We start from the raw sequence: 21,933 nt of genomic DNA, 5'->3' as shown, positions 1-21,933 counted from the left end.
GTCTGACTAGGGTCGGAAAGCCGGACATATTTGTGTACAGCATCCAACCTACATCTCAAGTTCCTGGCATTTCTTTCTGAGTTTGAGATGTCCTGTACTGTAAATGTACTTATAGTTCATCTACAAAGCAGTTAACACTTCATTGCACTCCTGTAGTTCTAGAAAATATTGCAGGAAATGTGTTTTTCATGCAAGCCTCTAACAGTAACTGTAATAATAAGAAATGTGACTCTAGGATTTATAGAATTGGTGAAATTAAAGGGTTAGTCTTAATAATTCTAGTACACCTCTCTCTAACCACACCCTTAATACTCATCCCCATGGTATGCTCCTCTTTTCTACCTCTAACGCTGTAAAGTGAAAATGTTAATTGTATGAGTCACACTGGAAGGGTAACATTTTAAATTAATATTTATTAAATATTATGTTTCAAGGCTGTTACACACTGAGCTCCTTGCGTTTTTTAGGACAATTCCTCCTCAATAAACGGACTGTGAAAACTAAAATGAAGTCGACGTCAAACGATGGCAAGCTGAGAAAAGTAAGAACCCCCCCCCCCAAAATTACTTTCCAAAATATACAGAATACTTTCTAAAACAGATGAATCAATATCACTTCCTATTGCGAAATGGGAAGCAGATTTATCAGTTAACTAAGAACAAAACGTCTGGTCTCAGACATGCTTAAAAACCTTTCATTTAATTAGAAAGCCCAGTCTTCAATTAATTCAATACAAAATACTACATAGAGTACACTCTACAGGTCATCGGATGTTCAAGATAGGCTTTACGTCTACCAACAACTGCTCACACTGTCAAACCAATACACCAGACAATTATATCCATGCTCTCTTGGTAGCCTGGCTGCCCATGGGTGGGTCTGGGGGTGCTCCGTCTCTGGGCTGGGGCCCTGGCTGGGCCTTGGGAGTTTGGGTCCTGGTTGGTGTGTCGCCTGGGTTGTGGGCGGGTGGGTGTAAGGTGGCCCAGCCCTGGCGCAGGGTGCCGCCAGTGCATCGAGCCACCTGGGGGGCTCTTCGACTGGTGGGGGAGGCTGTTACATCTTGCAGGAGGTCTCCTCTCTTCAGAAACTCACTCTGCAGGAGGGGGAAATATAGGAGATCTCAGTCTGGGTGTCTATTGTCTTGTGTAGTCTGGAAGATGAGTGGATGACGGGGTGAGTGCAGTTTTCTCTGTGGTGGAGCGGGTGGGCTGTCCCGGGCTTTGTGGAGCCAGGCAGTGCTGCTGAACTGGGCCCTGGTCCGGATGGGCCTGGGCCTCCTTTCCCTGGTGGGTTGCAGAATATGGGGGCGCCTACTGGGGTCAGCAGGGGAGCTCAACACTACATATGAGCGGGTGGAGGGAGGTTTGGAGGCTTCACACACCCCCGTTCTCTGTTGTCTGTTGGGGCGGGGGGGCTGGGAGGTGTGAGTACTATTGTTTGCACGTGCTTTTTATTTTACTGCTTGGCAATGAGTGAAGCGACCACATTGTTTTAGGTCCCAACGCACCCGAGCCACGACTCAGGCCTGCAACGAGGGGTTTGCTAGCAGAAAGACTGTATCACTTGAGGTGTGTGTGTGCTGGTGAGAGTGTGTGTGGGCCCACAATATTATTTGATTATTTTGTTTCTGTTGAGGTAGATACCTTACCATTGTTTAACGCACTTTATTAATTTTACTTATTGTCTTTTGTGTTGTTGTTAAGTAATCGTTCACTAAAGTGGAGTTAACTTTCTAATTGACCTGCTTGTGTGTGGTTTATTTCCATATAGCGTAGTTTTATTGCATATTTTATACTATAAGTATTAAAAAGGGAGTATCAGTAGGAGAGTAACAACGGGAACCCAGGGCCCCTCTCAATAGAATGTGGGACGGGTGTTGCAATCATTACAGAAACTTTTTTTTTCCAAACTTCCTGGAATTCTTCAGCTCCAACAGTTAGTGTGAACAGCTGGATAGAGAATAGATAAGTCAGTAAAATATTCTTTGTGCAGGATTATTTGTATGGATTTTACACATCCAGTGTGTAAAAGCATTTAATTTTGTCTTCATGATTAAATATTTTGTACCATATTTTAAACATCTTACAAAGAGGTGAAGCAGGACTTACTGAGCGATTTCCTGCAGGTGGAGGGGGGGTACATGCAAAAAAGACAATGTAGGAAGTTGTTGGGTCTGTGTTTCCACAAGCCCCGCTAATTCTAGAGACTTATTCGTCATGAAGAAAACAAGACAGTCGATCGATCGATTACTCGCGCAAGGGAGGCCTCGTCTGTGTCCACCAAAAAAATGACCCCAAAGCTGCCTTTTATTGAGAGACAGTTCACACAAAACACATCACAGCAAAGCAACGCCCAGACAAGGCATCGTATGTATATTAGAGATGGCACGATACCACTTTTTTATGTCCGATACCGATACCGATATCATAAATTTGGATATCTGCCGATACCGATATGAATCCGATATAGTGTTTTTTAATCAACAAAACTGTTTTTTAAAATATCTTGCTGCATTTTGCAAGTCTGCAAGTTCATACTCAAGTTTAAAACAACAACTACACTAAAGCTATTCTGTTATACCTGTATACAAAAAAAATATTTCATAGTTCAGCAATACTGATCAATCTAATAAACTTAAACCTACACCATCCTCCCTATTCTGGTATTTTAAAGAGTACTTAGCGTAAATATTAAGCAACCTAACTAACAGGGTTCCAACTCCCAGCAACAACAAAAATAAATAAATAAAAAAATAGGGAACCACCCCTCACGCGCCACCTCATGATGCTTAATCGACGTAATCAACCTTAATTTGATGCAGTGTGAAAAAAAATGCACAGAAATCAATTATTTTTCAAGAAATATTAAATAGATTCAACATCTTTCTTCAACAAAATTGCAGACTGCACAGATGGTACCTTCCCAAAGTAAAAAGTACTATAGCTTACTAGGGTATATATATTAGACTTAATAGTCACTATATACAGTAATTGACTTCTATTCATTTTACATCAAATTAAAACTTTGGGTGTCAGATAATTATTTATTAAAAGCTCGACATTTTAAATGAGAATAAGAAAAAAGTCTGTCTTTGTGCCCCCTTTTCCCAGTTAATGCCCTATCGGCCCCCCTGGCTAAACTTTGCTAGATCCGCCCCTGCACAGTTACAGCCGTCAGCTGCGTAGAAAAAGATCCTGGTGTAGAAAGAAATATTAAATAAATTCTAACAACAGCTTATCAAGCTTAAACGTTCTGCTGTTGTTCAGCCGCTGGTTTCCTCTTTCTGGTGCAAAGTGGGCCAAAAACAAACAAGAGAGACGGAGTCGCGACAGAAAAGGCGATCAGCTGATCAGTTTCACGATTGAAGTAGCAGCCAGAGAGCGAGAGGCAGTCGCTTGTTAAGCTTAACGTGGGAATGCTTTACAAACATTCAGAGATGGACTTACACACTTGCTTTACTTCTCTCGGGGATAACTTTGTCGGAGATGAAATGCCAGGTTGCTAGCGAAGCTCCACATGCTATCCAGACCACCGACAGGTCCGGCATGCCACAGCTGCTCTATCACGTGATGCATACTGCTCCGACGTGCTAACGTTCTGAGGTGAGTTACGGCGTGTTGCAAGTTTTGTGAGGTGCTTTCGTGATATTTAATGGATCGGATTACATTTTTTATTTTTCTCCGATATCCGATCCAGTAATTTAGGTCAGTATCGGACCGATACCGATACGTAATATCGGATCGGTCCATCTCTAATGTATATGTGTGAACTTCTGTAAGAATGTGTGTGTGTGTGTGTGTGTGTGTGTGTGTGTGTGTGTGTGTGTGTGTGTGTGTGTGTGTGTGTGTGTGTTACCTCCTGCTGACCAAAGGGTCATAAAAGCAGGAGCAACATCACAAGAAACAGATCTTCCAGATAGGATGTATAATATAATAATAATAAACTTTATTTATAAAGCACACTTAAAAACCAAGGGTATACCAAGGTGCTTAACAAGTAAAATAGAGTATAGGAGGAGGATAATAGAAATAGGACCAAAGCAAGTACTAAATATGCAAGCAGATAACTGTCACTAATACATAGGAAAGCAACAGGTACAGAGCAAACAAGAATTTAAATGAGCATAAAAGTGCATGATATAAAATCATAAAAGAAATATTAACTAGAGGGAAAGGCAAGATTGAATAAGTGGGTTTTTAATCGTGATTTGAACAGTGCAATGGAATCAGATGCGCGGAGGTCGAGAGGAAGGGTGTTCCACAGTACCGGGGCAGCCAGAGCAAACGCACGGTCACCCCGAGACTTCAGTCGAGATCTGGGTTGGGTCAGAAGTAGTTGAGTGGCAGATCTGAGTGTTCTAGCAGGAGTATGTGGTTTGAGAAGTTCACTAAGATAACTTGGCGCTAATTTATTAATAGTTTTGAAAGTAAGAAGTAATATTTTAAATTGAATACGGTACTTTATGGGCAGCCAATGCAGGCTAGCTAGGACAGGGGTAATATGGCAAAATTTCCTGGTACCAGTTAAAAGGCGGGCTGCTGCATTTTGGACTGTTTGCAGTCTAAGAAGAAGAGAAGAGGGAAGACCATAGTACAAGGAGTTACAATAATCCAACCTGGAGGTCACAAAAGTGTGAATAAGCTTCTCCAGGTCCTCATGCGGAATATAATGCCTAGCCTTAGAGATAAGGCGCAGTTGGTGGAAGCTAGATCTCACTACAGCAGACACTTGCTTATCGAGTTTGAGCGAGCTATCCAGCAGTACACCCAAGTTACTGACATAGTCACAAGAAAAACTAGCAAAGGAACCCAGGGCAGCACAGAGTTGGGCACGAGGGATTTTACTGTTGAACACCACAATCTCAGTCTTCTTATCATTTAAAACGAGGGAATTACTCAGGAACCATTCTTTGACCTCCCGCATGCATTCTTGAAAGTAGTGCAGGGACACAGCAAGGTCGTCAGTAAGTTCAAAATAGATCTGTATGTCATCGGCATAAAAGTGGAAGGCGATATTGTATTTTTCAAAGATTGCACCTAGAGGGAGCAAATACAATGAGAAGAGAATAGGGCCTAAAACTGATCCTTGAGGCACACCACAACAGACCGGAGCGGAGGAAGAGGAGAAGGTGCCTAAGTGAACTGATAAGGATCTATCAGCGAGATATGATTTAAACCAGTCGAGGGCAGTGCCTCTAATACCCACAGTGTGCTCAAGTCTTAGTAATAAAATGTTATGGTCTACCATATCCAAGGCCGAAGAGAGGTCCAGTAAAACTAGGACCATAGAGCGTCCAGTATCAGTGATTACAAGAATATCATTAAGAACTCTAACCAATGCTGTTTCAGTGCTATGCAATGGCTTAAAGGCAGATTGAAATTTCTCAGCAATATTGTTCGTGTCCAAGTACGCCTGGAGCTGGGAGAGAACTAGTCTCTCCAGGATCTTGGACAAGAACGAAAGCTTAGAGATCGGCCTATAGTTTGAAAGGTCATAACAGTCAGAATTTCTTTTTTTTAGAATCGGGTGGACTACAGCATGCTTAAAGGACAAAGGAACACAGCCTGAGAGCAAGGAAAAGTTCATAAGAAATAGGATACTAGGTCCGATTACATCAAAACAGTCCTTAGCTAAACAAGATGGAAGAATGTCAAGCACAGTATTGGTGTTATTCATTTGAGCAACTAGCCGCTTAAGAGTCAAAAGTGACACAGGCTCAAACTGGTGGAAAGTTGAAATGCACTCAGGAATGGGGAGAGGATATAAAGCAGGGGGAAGGGAGGACTTAAGAGATGAGACCTTTTTTTAAAAGTGAGTTTGAAATCGCTCACAAAGACTCTGAGAATGAATTAAAGGCATGTCCGGAGAAGGGTTAACCACAGAGTTAAAAATTTTAAATAAGGTACGGGAGTTATGGTCATTGTCCAGGATGATTTTGGACAAGAAGGACGCTTTGGCCGTTTTAGCAGCACTTTGGAATTTTAAGCGGCTAGTCTGTAGCATGTCATGGGAAACCTGAAGTTTATCTTTTTTCCATCTTCTCTCAGCGCGCCGACACACGCGACGTAAGGCGCGCGTAGTGTCATTAAGCCAACACTGAGAGTAGGTTCTAGGGCGCTTCATCTTAATGGGGGCAACAGTATCAAGGATTGAAGAAATCAGCGATAGGAAGGAATTAGCACAGTCATCAACCGAGTGAAAAGGACAACAGTCGAGAGTGACAGATGCAGAATCCAAGAAAGACATAGAGAAGTTTGACATCACTTCAGCATTAATTACACGTAGCGGGCGAAGGGGAGCCGCAGGATGTAGTTCATTAGTGCATAAGCCAGTATCAAATATAACTGGGAAATGATCCGAGATCCCAGTGTCACTTATATCCTTGATACAAATGTCCAGACCATATGAGAAAACCAAGTCCAAAGTATGTCCTTTAACATGCGTTGGGTCATTAACCCACTGAGCCAGGTTAAAAGAGTCCGTTAAGGCAAGGAAGTCTTTAGCAAATGAGTCATCCTTACAGCAAGTGTGTATGTTAAAATCACCGACAATGAGAACACAACCATACTTAAAAAGAACGGAGCCTAGGAGATCAGCAAAGTCCGTGATAAAATATTTGCTATATTTAGGCGGTCGATAAACCACCACGCAGAGTGTGGTCGTGGATGCAGTCATCTCCAATAATTAGACTTCAAAGCTAGAGTAGGTAGGTGAGGGTAGCTGCCGAACTGCATACGAATTCTTAAAAACCGAGGCTACGCCGCCACCCCTACCAGTAAGCCTTGGTGAGCTAAAAGCAACACAGTCCGACGGAAGAAGTTCAGTAAAAGGGATGAACTCACCAGGACGAATCCAGGTTTCAGTCAGGAATAAGGCATCAATCCCATTAGTGGAGATGAAGTCATTTAAAAAAAAGGTCTTATTGACCAGCGACCTGACATTAAGCAATGCCATCCGTATCCTAGGGGCTAAGTCGCCACGGGTGGTGCGTCGTAGGACACTTAGGTTGTTTCGGCAAACGCCGCGTCGGAGCGATGTTATCCAAACCCGAGCAGGAGAACATGCCACAGGAATCGCAGGGTAGACTTCGTGGTCGGCCAAGCAGATCCAACGGTGGGTGAGCAACTTAGCATCAGAGCGCTCCTGGGAAGGAGGGAAAGAAGATAAGATATCCAGGCTGGCATGTGGGTAGCCAGTGGCTCTGGCTTTAAAGTAGAGCCTGAAGCGAACGCGACGGCCGCTCCTTCTACCGCGTTTCCTATAGCGTTTCTTGTGTAGATTCGGAATAGATAGATGGAGGAAGCCGGTCGGAGGGACCGGTCGGGGCGCGGTGGCGTCACTCAGGTTCCAGCAAGGATCAGGCCGAGAGGAATGAGAGAGTCTTAGATTTAAAAGTGTTTGCCTGTCGTATGTAATCAGTGCACAGCCATTAGATGCGCATACAACTAAAAGGATAAAAAAATACAATGCCAAGGTCCATAAAGAGCGTAGAGAGGGTAAGAAGCAGCGAAGCAGATGTAGCCGAGGACGGCAAGCCACGTACACCGGCGCCATCTTGCTACAGGAACTGGGCGAATAACACACTCGCTCATTCAGCAGACCTCTCTCCTGGGGCTGCGACCTGGCCAGGTATCTGCAATGAAACATTACAGCCCCCCAACCAGAACCTCGAGAATCTGGGGGGAAGGACAGTGGAATTCCTTTCATCAGAGTTGGCAAGCATAAAATGACAACATTTAACAATTCACTCTAACAGAAGTCATTTGATTTTTTCCTCACGTCAAATGAAATATTAAGTTAGCCACTTTCAAATCTAAGTAAATTATGGTAACTATTCCATTATAAAATAATTTAGCAAAGATCTATAAGTGTCCAGAATTCCCTTATTTCAAAACTGTTTGTCAAGTCAAGCTAGTTTTGTTTTTTTAGCTTAATATTACAAATAAAGCCCTGCTGGCTTCACAAATATGACAATATATTAACTGCAAATCTTTTACAGTAAAAAAAGATAAAACAACAAAAAACAAAAAAAAATGTCATACTCAGATTTGATGTGTTTTGGGTGATTTTTTAGATCCTTTGTCTTAAACACCACTCTCTGCAATTGGATCTTGGACTTTCTAACTGACAGACCCCAGTCTGTCTCTGTAGGAAATAAAACCTCCACAGACTGAGTACAGGATCGCCGCAGGGCTGTGTGCTTATTCCACTGCTGTTCATCCTGCTAACACATGACTGTACTGCACAGTGCAGCTTAAATCACATCATCAAGTTTGCATATGACACAACAGTGGTGGGTCTCATCACCAACAACAATGTCTGAATACAGAGAGAAGTAACTGTTAAATTGATTGGCTTTTCAACCAATCATACATTTGATATTTTAGTTACAGGTAGCACTATAGTTGTTCCAATCTACCATCACCTAAAAAAGTAAACCTGATTTGGACTTTCATATCTGGATACTTCTATGGGTTTAAAACCTCAGTCATAAAACATCCATCCATCTATTCTCTTCTGCTTATCCAACTCCGGGTCAGAGGGCTAGAGCCAGCTAACACATTAAATTAAGGATGGCTTTAGAAAATAAATGTGACTTGAAAGCAGACCTTAAAAATGAAATGGTGAACTGAAAATAACTTTATGTGTTGTGTATTCTGATTATTTTTTGTGAGTTACTTAACTGAACACACTGGAGTTATAAAGTTCCTCAAATATCATTAATTGTCTCATGTTTTTCTACTATTTCAAATTGTGATATCATACATGTAGAACAACATCTGCTCTCACCTTTGTCACAAGCTGCTGCTCTGACATCTTTCATCTTCATCACAGTTTTATCATCGATTATGCTCACTGAGTCAGCACGAATGACTAAAACCAGAATGTGGGCTTTGTCATCTAAAGTGGAGGAGGCTCTGTAGTTAGGATCCATTTCAGACAAGGGACATTTGGGATTGAACTGGGGAAGTAAACAAAAATCAAACTCACTGAAACCTTTTTGCATGATATAGTTTATGTATCACAGACTGTGTACAAGCATCTGAATAAAGATGTCCTACCTTGTAACCTTCTTTGACATGTCCATTCATGGCAAGTTTGATGTCTTCCACATGAATTCCTCCCTTAGCTCCCCTCTCAAGGCCCATGGTGTCAGTGAAGACAAAAGAGTAAAATGTTCCTTGCTCTTCTCTCTGAATTTTATATGTTCTGCACTGTAAATAGCAAAATGTGTAGGTGTTACAGTGCCATATACTAAAGTCTCAGAGAACAGTTTTCTGAATACTACTTATAGTTCAACGTCTACAGAGGAGTTACCACTGCAGTGCATCCCTGTAGTCCTTGAAAACCTCAAAGGAAATGAATGTATTTTCATGCATGCATCTAAAAGCAATTGTGATAAGAATAGATACATACTGCAATGGTGAAACTATCGCCAGAGTTTGCTGCTGCCAAAGCTCGAGTTGCAATTTTGCCTCTTAAAGCACTGTCCACAGAGTTGATGAAGCTGGACTTTCCAGCACCTGGTGGTCCATAAAGCAGAATTTGGAGATGCTGGACATCTTTGTGAGGCTTGTAATCTCTGACAAGCTGCAGGTCTCGCTCTCTTTCACTGTTCATTCAGAAAATTACAACAGCATTCAGTTTACACTTACAGTTTAACATTTTACAATACTAATATGAACAAACACCAATTAATAAAATAAACAAACAAAACCCTTCAAGGGGTGTACTACTGAGACAGACTGACATCTGTGTTCTACTCCCTGCAATTTTAGCAGCATGAAATTACCAAATATAGATTTCTGCATCACCATGTGAAACTGTGAATTTCTGTGGCATTGTAACCTCAGCAGTAACCCTTAATACTCACCCCCATGGTATACTCCTTGCTTCTACCTCTAACACTGTAAATGGAAAATGTTAATTGTATGAGTCACACTGGAAGAGCAACTACACATCATTATGTGTTAAGGCTGTTACACACTGAACACGTTGTGCTTTTGAGGACAATTCCTCCTCAATAAACGAACTGTGAAAACTAAAAATGAAGCCGACTTCAAACAATGACAAGCTCAGAAAAGTAGGAAACTAAGAGAGCAGCAGCAGGGAGAATTTCATGATTGGATCCAGGAGCTGAAGCTGTGTGTTCGTACATAGTTCAGGATGTCAGTGGGACAGTTTGAGGTGTTGTTGGTAGAGTTGGGACCAGATCTGAGGAGGCAGAGAAATCATTTCACAGAGCCGACTGAACCAGAGCATCGTGTAACTGTGTGTCCAAGATAAATAATATCGTGTGACTATTTCCATCTGTGTATTCAGTACGAGTGCCATGTGGGTTAAGATCACAGTTGTTGTCAAACCCAGTGGCCTGATCAGGTATTTGGATCTGAAAAATAGGACAAAGAATTAATTCCACTATTTACTCGGGATTTCAGTAAAGTTGCTCTGCCTCTAATCAATCCCACCTCATCTAAAGTTCCATTACAGAAACCTTTTTTTTTTAAAAACTTCCTGGAATTCTTCAGCTCAAACTGTCAGTGTGAACAGCTGCGTAAAGAACAGATGAGTCCGAAAAATATTTGTGACCCAGGAAATATTTGCACGGATTTTACTTGTCCAGTGTGTAACAGCCTCAAGTTTTGTCTTCAGCGCTAAATAATTTTGCATCATAATTTAAATTTCTTACGAGAAGATGAACGATTTCCTGCAATTGAAGTATGACAAAGTAAAAACATGTTAGCAACACTTTTCCATATTCTGGGCAGGTTTTTTTTTTTTCTTCAAGTCAAATATAATGTTACTTTTTGCCACTTTCAAATCAAAGGACATCATAGTAACTATTCCACTGTAAAATAATTTAACATCTATAACAAATTTAGATCAAGATCACTTGAGTCTCCAGCATTTCCTCATTTCTAAACAGTTGAGTGAAGTCAAGCTAGTTTTATTCATGTAGCTCAATATTACACTTGAAAGCCTTGAGGGCTTCACAAGTATGACAATATATTAACGGCAAAGGGTGGCAAGAAAACCACCAACAATGAATATGATATGAAAAAAAATGCTTACCCCAAAAGATATTTTTAATTTTCTCCATGTTTTTTTTTGTCATCAACTAATTGTGAATTAAACAAACAGAAAAGACAGTAAATTTAAAAAACAGTAAATTATTTAAATTCTTCTAGAAACTAAATTCTTTTAACTTGACACATCTGAACCAAATGGTAGAGATGACTCAGTCCAGTCAATTTAATAATTTAATAAATGTATTTCTTGCATTGGATTATTAACACAGTGTTACCGTACCTGAATGTCCAACTGTGCTGTGAAGTTGGTGTGTCTTGGTTTTGTTTCAGCTGATGGATTTGTATGACTTTCAAGTATGAGTTTGGATCTATAAATGCTGTTTCACTTTCTCTTTGGGTCATGTGACTTCTATTATTCCCTCTATCTGATGGCAGTCTAATCTATCTGATGGCAGTCTAATCTATCTGATGGCAGTCTAATCTAGCTATGCAGCTAGATTAGATGTAGCTGCATAGCTTTTTAGTTTGTATGTGTCACTAACATCTATTTCTTAAAATCAGAAACTCACTTGTATCATAATTCTGGGTTTTTTACAGCTCAATCAGTTTTAGCCTTTTTACCTCCGCTCTGTTGTGATTTAGTATTCATAGTTGTCTTTGTTTGTTATTCTCAAGTTTTTCCTTTTCTTCTACTGTATGTTCCTTGTGCCTAGTCTGTGTTTCTGTTAGGTTTCCCGTGTTTAGTCAGTTTTTGAGTAGGCTTCCTGTTTTATTTTGATAGTCTCTCAACTTATGTACTTTACAGTAATAATAGTAATAATAATGATGATGATGATGATGATGATATTATTATTATTATTATTAACTTTATTTATAAAGCACTTTCAAACAAAGTTGCTTTTGTATTAATGGTTCTAATGGTTCAGCTTTATAGACATGCTGTAGTTAGTGGCAACAACAAATATTTACCATGTTGAATACAATGACTTATTTTAAATGTAGGTCATTCACTAATGAAAAGTGAAAGAAGTATCTAAATAGTTGTTTATAGGTCACTGAATTCCAGCCAGCTTGTAGTACAAGACACACATTCACGAGCAGAGATACACCAAGCCCAGCCGAGATACTTTATTTATATGGTCCTTTGAAGTTCTGACTAAGGTGCTTAACATTAAGAACACAATACAAATGAAAAGAAGGCGTATTGCAGCTGCAGACAGCCCTATAGAAGTGGCTAACAAAACCATGGCGTTCAGCTATGTTTGAACCAAAACTGCAAACAGATACAACAAAACTCGAACATAAAAAGGAAAGGTAACACCTTCTTTAGAATTTCTCAGCACTATCTCATATTAAAGGTTCTTGTTTTTCCTTGCAAACATACACATTTCTAGCACTGCTACTGGGGGAAGAAAAATCACTCAAGCCCCTCGCTTAAATGACAAAATCTTGTGTTTGTTGATGTAGTTGTCCCTCTTGGAACTCAACACACTCTTCTTTGCAACTCACACTACATGTCTGCACTGTTTTGTTAGTTGATTTCTTTTTCACTGACTTTTTTTTGTGATTCCCTGTATTTTTGAGAATCTATTGTGTTTTAGTTTGACCATACTTTGGTTAAGAGTTTCCTTTAGTATTTATCATATCCTCCGTAGTTTCAGTTTGTAATGTAGTTCGTCTACTTAGTTTTATTATTCCAGTGAATAACTCCAGTGACTCATCGCCAGCTAGTCTTCTCAGACACCTCCCCGGCAGGGTTGGGTACCACTCGGTGCCTAAATTCTTGTTATCCAGTGTGCATTTATTGTCTCCATCTTCCACTGTCCTTTGTCATCTCCTACCATCATAGTTTTGCACTCCTTGCTCCATGTTCCCAAGTTTACGCACTGCGTAGTTTTCCCTAGTACATAAACTTGGGAACACAGAGCAAGGAGTGCAAAACTATTCTTGGCTCCAGTATTTCCCAGATTTTGTATTTCATACTTGTACCAACACAAAGCAGCTGCCTGACTTCTACTCCTACAGAGGTCAATAATGTTGTTCTTGTACCTATCTTGTACTTATATTGTAGCTCCTGTGAAAAAAAGAGTTTCAAATGAGAAGTACTTGACTCCCAGGTATATTTCTCAAACGCGCACTTCAGGCAGATAACTCATAAGCTGGAGAGGGAATAGCATATCACATATTTAGATGATCATCATTTAGCCATGGAGAAATAGTTTGCTGCCTTATGAGAAAGCCCTCCGTAAAGCTAGAACATCTTACTATTCATTATTGAAGAAAAAAACCCTGGGTTTCTCTTATAATCTGTTTATAATCTGGGTGTCCCAGAAGAGAATTTAGTTTACTTTAACTGCTAGTCTGCTTGCAAGAATGCTGCAGAGTAGGGGTGATGCAGTGAGCTCACAGAGCGGAGTGGAGGCGGGGAAGAGCAGGTGTGCTGAACTGGTTTGATGAAGGGCAACTCTTTTTGTCTTGCAGTGAGACGTAGCAGAAGAGAGTGACAGTTGCAGAGGAGTGCTGGCGTCCTGGGCAGAAGCCCGAAACCACAGTAATCACTACTGTCAATAAAGGCACTGCTAAACGACAAAGCTGAAGCGTCAATCCTTGGGTTCTGTGTCAAATTACACTTTACTAAAGTGATTATTTAACGTAAAATAAAAACACTAAATATGCATTACATGTGCTTGCACAAAGGGCATTTAGCGTTGGTATTCATGCTTGGTCCAACATGATATACAAAGAATTGGAAGCGACTGAGGTGAAATGGAAAGCTGAACCTCAGAGTGGCTGATGCAAGCGTCCCTGCATTTAGCCTCACTTAAGCTTGTGAAAATATTGTGTCCCAGCAGTACATCACTGCCCTCTGCCAAGGCAAAGAGTGGAGGTGACGCTATTGATTTAATTTCATTCACTCGGATTCACTCGCAATTGGACATAGATGATCATCAAGGACTCACCTTCATACTCAGCTTTTCCCAGCCTCCACCACAGGGTGAGACTTGTTTCAACGTAGCTGTTACACAATGTGCCACAGCACACCTGGTTTGTGTCTCTCTGGGATCTCCAAGTTTTATTTCACAGGAGTGGGAATAGCCTGGGGCTGCACAGGTATGTTTTGAGATTAATTACAGCAGGTTTCATCAAAGAGCAAAGAGTCCTGATAAAGATCAAAATGCGTCCCAAGCAAACATCTTAACTGGACACAAGGTGTGACGCATTCAGTGTGGATGTTAGGGAAAAATCTCTGCCTGAGTATGAAAACCAGAAACATCAACTGGGTAAAAAGTTAACTAACCTCATCCTCTCCAGACTCCATGGCACAGACAGAGTTTATTTACTGATTATCAGTGGTTTCATTGAACTTCAGGAAGTCAGAGAAAAGATATTTACCATACACAATTTGTATGCAGAGCCTCTGTGAAGACATTTTTGTTGAAGCTGATCACCAAATATGCATTTTCTGATGTTTCACAACACATTACTGACAGTGTGATGGTTTCCATGGTAGATACCTGATATCAATGCAATCAATAACATCACATGGCCAGATTGCCAAGAGGTTTTGGCAGGACACCAGCGTAAAGCATTATTCCCATAACAACAGACAAGAAAGGAGTCTTTGTGGAGTTGTCCTTACGAAATTGACAAGGCCTTTTACAGCCTTTGATACAGGCTGGCTGCCTCACACAATAGAAGGCATATAAATTTGCAGATGTCGTCTGGAAAGCTCAAATGTCAACGCTTTTCACAACAGCACCCAGGCTCTGCGAGAGGAATAATTGATCGGCTCACCTTTTGTCTTGAGCCAAATATTCATTCTGCAGGACAAAGCCGGAGGCAAAGTGAAAGATGAAAGAGAATCTTCAGTTTCACAGTGTGTGCGGATAGTGTTCATCTATTCTCTTTGAAAAACAAACAAACAACAAGTCTAGCTTGTAAAATACCAGAATATTTGGTGCTCATGTGCTGACTTAAGTGTCAGTTCAGAAAACTTCTGACTTGCCCTCATTAAACTATGCCTTCCAAAATTATGTTGACGTTGAGGAATACTGAATGTTAATATCTAAAACATTAAAATCACGGCCTAATATCACATGGGCTGCTTGTTCGTTTACTTGCTTGATTATTGCCCTGAGATGCTGACAGCTGGGCCTGTGCCTCCTGTGAGATGCTGGCTTTGGGGCTCCATGGATGCTTGTTCGTATGAGGATCGTCACCAAGTTCATCTTTGCTACATGTCATCACTTGCACCCAACCTTCTCGGTAATAGCTCACTTATGGATGTCTTTCTTTTTCTCATTCATGCAGTAAGTTTCTCATCTTGTGCCAACTGACCAGGTCATACTTACGTGAGCCAGTGAAACGTATCACTAGAATCAGCTTTCGTCACCTTGGCTTTTTCAACCCACGCCTAATTTTTGTCTGCCTTCTTGAACAGTATTGTTTGAATTCCTTCAGTCTGCTTTTTTTTCTCCCTTACAACAGCCCCATCCCATCACTATCTCTTTAACATACCACAAAGTAAACATTTACTTATATAGAAACAAGGGTGCATGACAGACCTGTGATTCAAATCTCATTCACTGATGCACGCGACAAAAACAAAACTGGCTGATGCAGATATTTTATAAAGCTGATGCGTGTTCACTTGTTTTGCGTCTAAGTCTAAGAACATTTCAGTTTAGCTTCTGTTGTAGTCAGAGCGTGCCATTGCCACTGGGTGTGTGTGTGTGTTTTCAACTAAGATTAGGTGGTTGGTAATACCACAACCCAGCAGAGAGAACATTGCTTTGTAAGAAGATGACCAAATAACTGCAGCCCCCTTCATTCACTTAGTGTATGAGTGGCAATCTTAAACTAAAGGTAGTTCTGTGGAAATATTACATAATGTTCTTCTTTCTTCACAACAACTTAGACAGAAAAGCTTCAGCAGCATTAGCACTTTTGACTTCTTTTTCAGTGGTGTCAGTGGTTTTGTTGCCCATACTTGTCTAACTCCAAATGTAACTTAGTTAAATTTAGTCCATTAACAAGCATCACTGTTCACAGATCAGTCGACAGGCGACTGGTGGCAGAGGAAACTAATAATCAGGAGCTAGACTGCAGTGTGAGTCCACACATGCATGCAGGATACTGACTAAGAGTGAAAGGAATCACTGGAGTTTTATTGTTTTCGTCCAACAGGTGTCTGCTTTGTGAAAGGTACTCCCACATGCACACAGGCAAAGTCCTCTGGAGCCGTACAGTACCTTTCTGTCTCTTCATTGTGCTGAATAGCTTGTGATAATTTCTATTTGACTTGTATTGTTGCATCGTGTCCCCCTCTTTCTTTCTCACTCTTTCCTTCCAAAAGCCTCACCATTAATTTTCAGCCTCTGCAATTTTCCTCTCCAATAGCAGAAAGGAGCGAAAGAAAAGGGGGAAAGAAAGATGACAAAGACAACACAGGACTCCTCTCTTCCCCCGGCCCTGTTATTGTACAAAATAGCCCAGCAATAATTTTTGTCATTGGTTTACTCCTAAAAGCCCATTTGACGTCGATCCTGAAAAGAAAGCAATAAAGAAACCTTTTCAGTGGAGTTGAATGAGCGAGAGAAGGAGGAATGAATCCCTTTGGGACGCTGCGACCGGAGAGGCCTTTTTATTTTTCTTTGCTCTGGTAATCAAATGGAGCTGAAATGAAAATGGAGTTTTCTATGAAAATAGGGGCCTTTGTTGGCTTGGAAGGCTGGTAATTCATAAACAATAAGCCGACTCCTTTTGTTTGGGTTATAATATATTCCTGCTGCTCTGAAAGAGGTCTCTCTCTCTCTCTCCCTACACACACACACACACATATACTGAAGCCAGGGTAAAAGCCAAAGTGAGGCAGCAGGGGAAGAGAGAAAGAGAATATAAAGGGAGGCAGAGAGGCAGGCTTTCCATTCATCCTCCTGGCTGAGAGACGACAGGATGCTCGCCTCCTCTCTCCATCCTTTACCCCGTTTCTCTGCTGTCTCTGTTGGAGAAATGACGGTGTTGGGGCTTGCTCTTCTTTGACTTGTTGCTAGAAAAACATTAGCTTGACTGGGGTTTTCTTGGCCAGGCAACAGGTGTGGAAGGATTACTTTTCTCTGAGCACAGCCTACTTGCCAATTTGAGGAAGGTTTTTCTTCTTCATTAAATTAAAAGTGGATTTGCAATTTTTTCACCTCTCTGGTTGCTAAATTTGTTAAATCTGCTGAAAGTTGGAAGACTTTAAGCAAAATAAAAAGAAGACAAGGAGGTGCAGGTTGAGGGGTGATGACAAACCTCAGCATCAGCAGTATGGCAGGACCACAGCGATGTACCAATGAGCAAAAACGCGTCTCTTTGCTTAAAAACTAACAAAATGGCAATTATACAACTTCAAAAGACTAGGACTTCAGTGCTTGGAGAATAATTTATCTGAACGTTTAACCCTTTAACAGAGAGGGAACAGTGACATCATCATCTGCTCCTGCATGGAAATCCACCTGCTGTGTTACAGTGAAGACATCCAAGAAATAAGGTACAGTTTAAAATCGGGACCAAACTTTTTGACAAAAGATCTGTTGCAAGTGCTGCTTTTGCATATTTTGTTTGTTTGGAATCGAATGTTTTTTTTAAGTCTTGTTGCACACGGAAGGAATATTTCAGTGTTTTTCTTGATGTTTCTGTTAGTTGTTAAGTTGTTAAGCAACAGCCCAAGCTTAAAAAACAAAACAAAAAAAACAACAACAACCCATATTTATGATCAGAATGAATTTGATAGAAAACATAATTAAGCTGGTTTCTGCCCATGAAACAGGTTATCACAGCTGACATTAAAGATGACACCAAAAGCAGGATAAGAAAAGCTTCATATTCTTTGCTTTACCCACTGTATACAAGCTTAAAGCTGTCTGATTATCCTCATACAAAGCTGCGACATTCTGGTCGGTTGTTCCAATTATTCTTACTCTGTCCATGTTTGGCTTCTCTGTCTGTGTAGTCCCTGTGTAAATCTAAGCTAAGAAATAAGATGATTCATTCCTTCATTGGTTCACTTTATTACATACTGTTTAATTAGTAATGGCCTTAAAGTTCACTAAATAAAACATTCATCATCCTATTTTGGGAAACAGATTTAGGTTTTCCTGATGCATCCATGTCTGTGTGTTTGTGAAGCTAGTTAAAAATCATTGCTATATTACAGTCACAACATTTTTTGTGTTGCAAGTGTAGCACATAGCCATGAATAAGCAAAGCACACAGAGAGAGCAAAGGCAGACTTTTATTAAACATGTGCACTTATAAAGCAGTTCAGATGCATCAGACAGAACTGATCTGTTCACAGCTGTGTGTTCGCTCACTCTAAAGTTATATGATGTTCATAAAAGTTTTTAAGGGGATCCTTGAAACTAAGAATCGAACATGTTCCCCTGCAGCAAAATAAGGACAGAACAGACTCAGATAGGTTGCATCTTAATCGTGACTGAACAAGAGATCTTGTATTTAGTCACATGACTTATCGGCACTATTGGTACTAACAAGAACTCAACACGAACTCAACATGGTGAACAAATCAGAGTGACTGCTTTAGGTGAAGCAACTAACAGTATCCCAACAAAGAGTCATTTTCTCCATTATTATTTACCTGCTTTTCTTCATGCTGGATCCTTCCTGGTACCAACCTTTCACATTAAAAGCTTTCTGTGGCTACTTTTGAATCTGATTATATCAGGAGACTTTGCAGACATCAGAGCTATAGCAGTGTTGACATACAGATGTTCATGCGTGTGTTGGTGAAATGTTTAAATTAGAATGAACACTGAATTGTTTATGAACTATATTCATATTACACAGAGTGTAGATGATTGCATTCATAAAACTGATGGTTAATATAGTTGTTTTGATTCTGAGTATCCTGGAAGCAAATCTGTCCTGGCCTGCATGAAAGTTGTTATTAGTCCGTTAATAATGGTTTATCGTTAGTGTAGTGTTCAAATGAAGTGTGAATTTCATTTTATTTTAATGATGCAAATTTACTGTATGGTTGTTTTGCACTTTTGTGCAATGTAGCTACACAGTCTTTCAATCCTGCTGCTGCTGTAAAGCATTTGAATGTTAAAAGTTTCTCACTTTGCTGGATAGCCAGCATCAAGCTGTTCAGGCCACAAGTGTAAAAGAGGAAAGAACTTCAAAAACTGACTCTAAAAAAAGGGTGTTTCTGATATTCAATGTAACCAATTATATAAACAACAACAAATTATACAGCATATTATTTTGTTTTAATACAAACTTTGTAAAAAGTTTCAGATTTAAGTGCCAGGCTGAGGTTAAAACCTTCAGGATGAATTTAACTGTTCAAAATGACATCACTGCTTCATTAAGCATATTTTGAAACATTGGTTCTTGTGATTGCTGAGGCTTCCTGGTTTCTCTTTAATTACAGATCAACATTAGTCATAACAGAGCGCAGCATTAAAGACCTCGTATATTTAAGTGTACACAGATCTGATATGATTTACTGTATTTCAATTATTGTTTATTACTTTTTCTAAACTGGACTTCCTGTCAGTGAAACAGTCTCATATTGGTGGCTGCTGGTGTTTGGATTTCCAGTGTATGTGAAGATGAACCATACTGAATCATGTTCGTCATGACAAGACGCTTCAGGTCAAACACACCAGAAGGTTAAAGTGCACCACTTCCTGTGTTTTATCTTTAAAGTGATCCTTTGCACAGATGATGACGAGTGGTTCTTTTTCAAAGAAGGAACATCGTTTGATCTTGTATTGCATGACTTCAGACAGTTTTCTAATGCTTAGGATGTTTTAGATGATTTAAAGTGCAGATGCATCCAGTGGAATTTTACCCAGAAGAGATCAATTTGCCATCAAATAGGACAAACAGGAAATGAAATGAGTGCAGTATATTTAAAGTTGATCTAAATCTAAAACACAATTATTAAAGGAATTTTTTAACAAAAGCTGGAAGAGAACAGACTGGTGAGATTAGATTGCTCTGTTTGAGTTGACAGATGGTGTGAACCTTGATCAGATCACTAGATGGCAGCACAGTCTAACAAACAGGAAGACAGTGTCGGCACACTCATGCTGGACAGACTTACTCCTTTTGGCAGGTAACTGCAGTTTTACAGTTTTAAGTTATTCTACAGAGTTAGACATTCAGTTTTATCAGAGCTATCAGCTTAAACGTTTCAGTTTGTGAGCATGTTTTATTTTATCTGACAGAGCCTGATTTGAACAATTAAACTAGCAGCATGCCAGTGTCCTTTTTTAAATGCTTTTTTCTTTAAGAGGAAAAAGCCGCTAATTGCTCATTATGGTGAACTAAGACAACAAATTTAACCATAAAGACATATAATTACCACCAATAACCTCTATAGTATTATTTCTTCATGAATTTTGTTAGCTTAACAGTCATTTACAATACACATTCCTGTCAAAATTACCAGTGTTTTGAACTCATTTAGGTCAGAATACTATCATAAGACATCATATTAAGTCTGAAAATGGTGTTAAAAATGTGGAAATGTTGATATAAATGGAAAATCATCTTTAGGTTATTCAAGTATACGATCACTGCATCTTTTTCTGGCTCTTGTTAAAGTTGTGTATGAGCTGAACATTTAAACTTGACTTTCTTTCTCTGAAGTATAGATATATCTGTTTCCCATGCTAAGCTAAAACACCAATATTTGCATTTAGTTTAATTGATTTTTCTCACAACAGTGGCACAGCACAGATTAAAATGCCATTTTTGTTATTTATATAGCCCAGTAACAAGAGTTTTGCACTCTGTTTGGTACATGTAGCATATGTAACATATAGGAATAAGGACCTGTTGCACTGAGCGTCTGAGAGAAAAGCTCAATATAGATTCTTTATTGCTACGATGAAGAGGGTAGACACCCTCCACTAGAGGGAGCTTGACATCCGCCTCAAAACTGCTCATTGAAACCACCAACAGGCCTCTGAAGTTGTGTTAACCCGAGCTGCTTGTGTGTACTAAACTCTATAATACTATATATAACTATAATGTTAACTGACCAAGAGAAGAAAAATGAAAGCCTTCTGAATTGGTATTCATAGCTGGTTGTTGTGCCTCTAACAGGCTGTGCAGTGTGAAAAACGACTGTAAAATCCAATAAAGTTTGTCACACTGTAAGTCAAAGTTCAGCTAAGAGACAGCTTAATTTGAGAGAATGCCATCTCTTCATAGCAGTACAAGGCATCACATTACAATAGTGTTTGTTTAATATTTGCTTTTTTATAATGAAAACATTTTTATATTCTGGGGAGAAAGGACTGACCCCTGTGATTAAACTGAAAACACAGAAGATGACATTTTAATTTTCCAAATAAGAAATGAAATACCCCACAAAATTAGCATCACAGTCTCATTAAACATGCCGTTTCGGTTCAGTTTGAGGTAGACCTTTTTAGCATGGCCTCCAAATGTCTCCATTTAAGATTCAAGTGCATCAGATTAGAGCTAGAACAGAGAAATGGTCACATCACCACAGGCTGCGCAGCTCAACCACAGTGTGAGAATAATTTAGATTATTTATTTATTTAAAATCTGCAATTTTAGTTCATTAAAACACTGTAAAATATTAATCCACAGTTTCTGCTCATACACAGGAGAACCTTTCATTGCGCCTGTTTTTTTCCAGAGGCTCGGAGATTAAAATATGAATAGGTGGGTAGGAAATATCACTTCTCCTCACTATGTGCGCATTATGCCATTTCTTCAGCTGTTATTTAGACTAACTGTACCATAATGGCCAAACGAGCTTGAGTGGAATAAAGCCTGCCATTATGTGAGCTCGGAGCCTCGACCTGTTGCTGCGCCATTAGCTTCAGTTCTCAGATGTGACTGGATTGTGAAACTG

At 39.9% G+C, this 21,933-nt stretch overlaps 1 protein-coding gene across 1 annotated transcript; it reads right to left on the bottom strand.

The window, feature by feature from the left end:
• Positions 1-955: 955 nt before the first annotated feature.
• Positions 956-9,737, bottom strand: LOC145424253 (interferon-induced protein 44-like). The gene is made up of 4 exons (XM_080297420.1): positions 9,418-9,737; positions 9,063-9,215; positions 8,791-8,962; positions 956-1,093 (listed from the first exon to the last, which is right to left on the bottom strand). The coding sequence occupies exons 1-4, from the start codon at positions 9,619-9,621 to the stop codon at positions 1,089-1,091; spliced, it is 534 nt and encodes a 177-aa protein (XP_080153546.1). The 5' UTR covers positions 9,622-9,737; the 3' UTR covers positions 956-1,088.
• Positions 9,738-21,933: the final 12,196 nt, after the last annotated feature.

The sequence above is a fragment of the Astatotilapia calliptera genome, chromosome 23 (genome assembly GCF_964374335.1).
Source record: "Astatotilapia calliptera chromosome 23, fAstCal68.1, whole genome shotgun sequence".
Lineage (NCBI taxonomy): Eukaryota > Metazoa > Chordata > Actinopteri > Cichliformes > Cichlidae > Astatotilapia > Astatotilapia calliptera.
This window is presented reverse-complemented; position numbering and strand designations above follow the sequence as displayed.

Coding starts and splice junctions, on each gene's coding strand:
- LOC145424253 (XM_080297420.1), bottom strand. CDS start 9,621: ATGAACAGTGAAAGAGAGCGAGACCTGCAGCTTGTCAGAGATTACAAG. Junction 9,216..9,417: donor GCGATAGTTTCACCATTGCA/GTATGTATCTAT, acceptor TGCTATTTACAG/TGCAGAACATATAAAATTCA. Junction 8,963..9,062: donor ATGTCAAAGAAGGTTACAAG/GTAGGACATCTT, acceptor TTACTTCCCCAG/TTCAATCCCAAATGTCCCTT.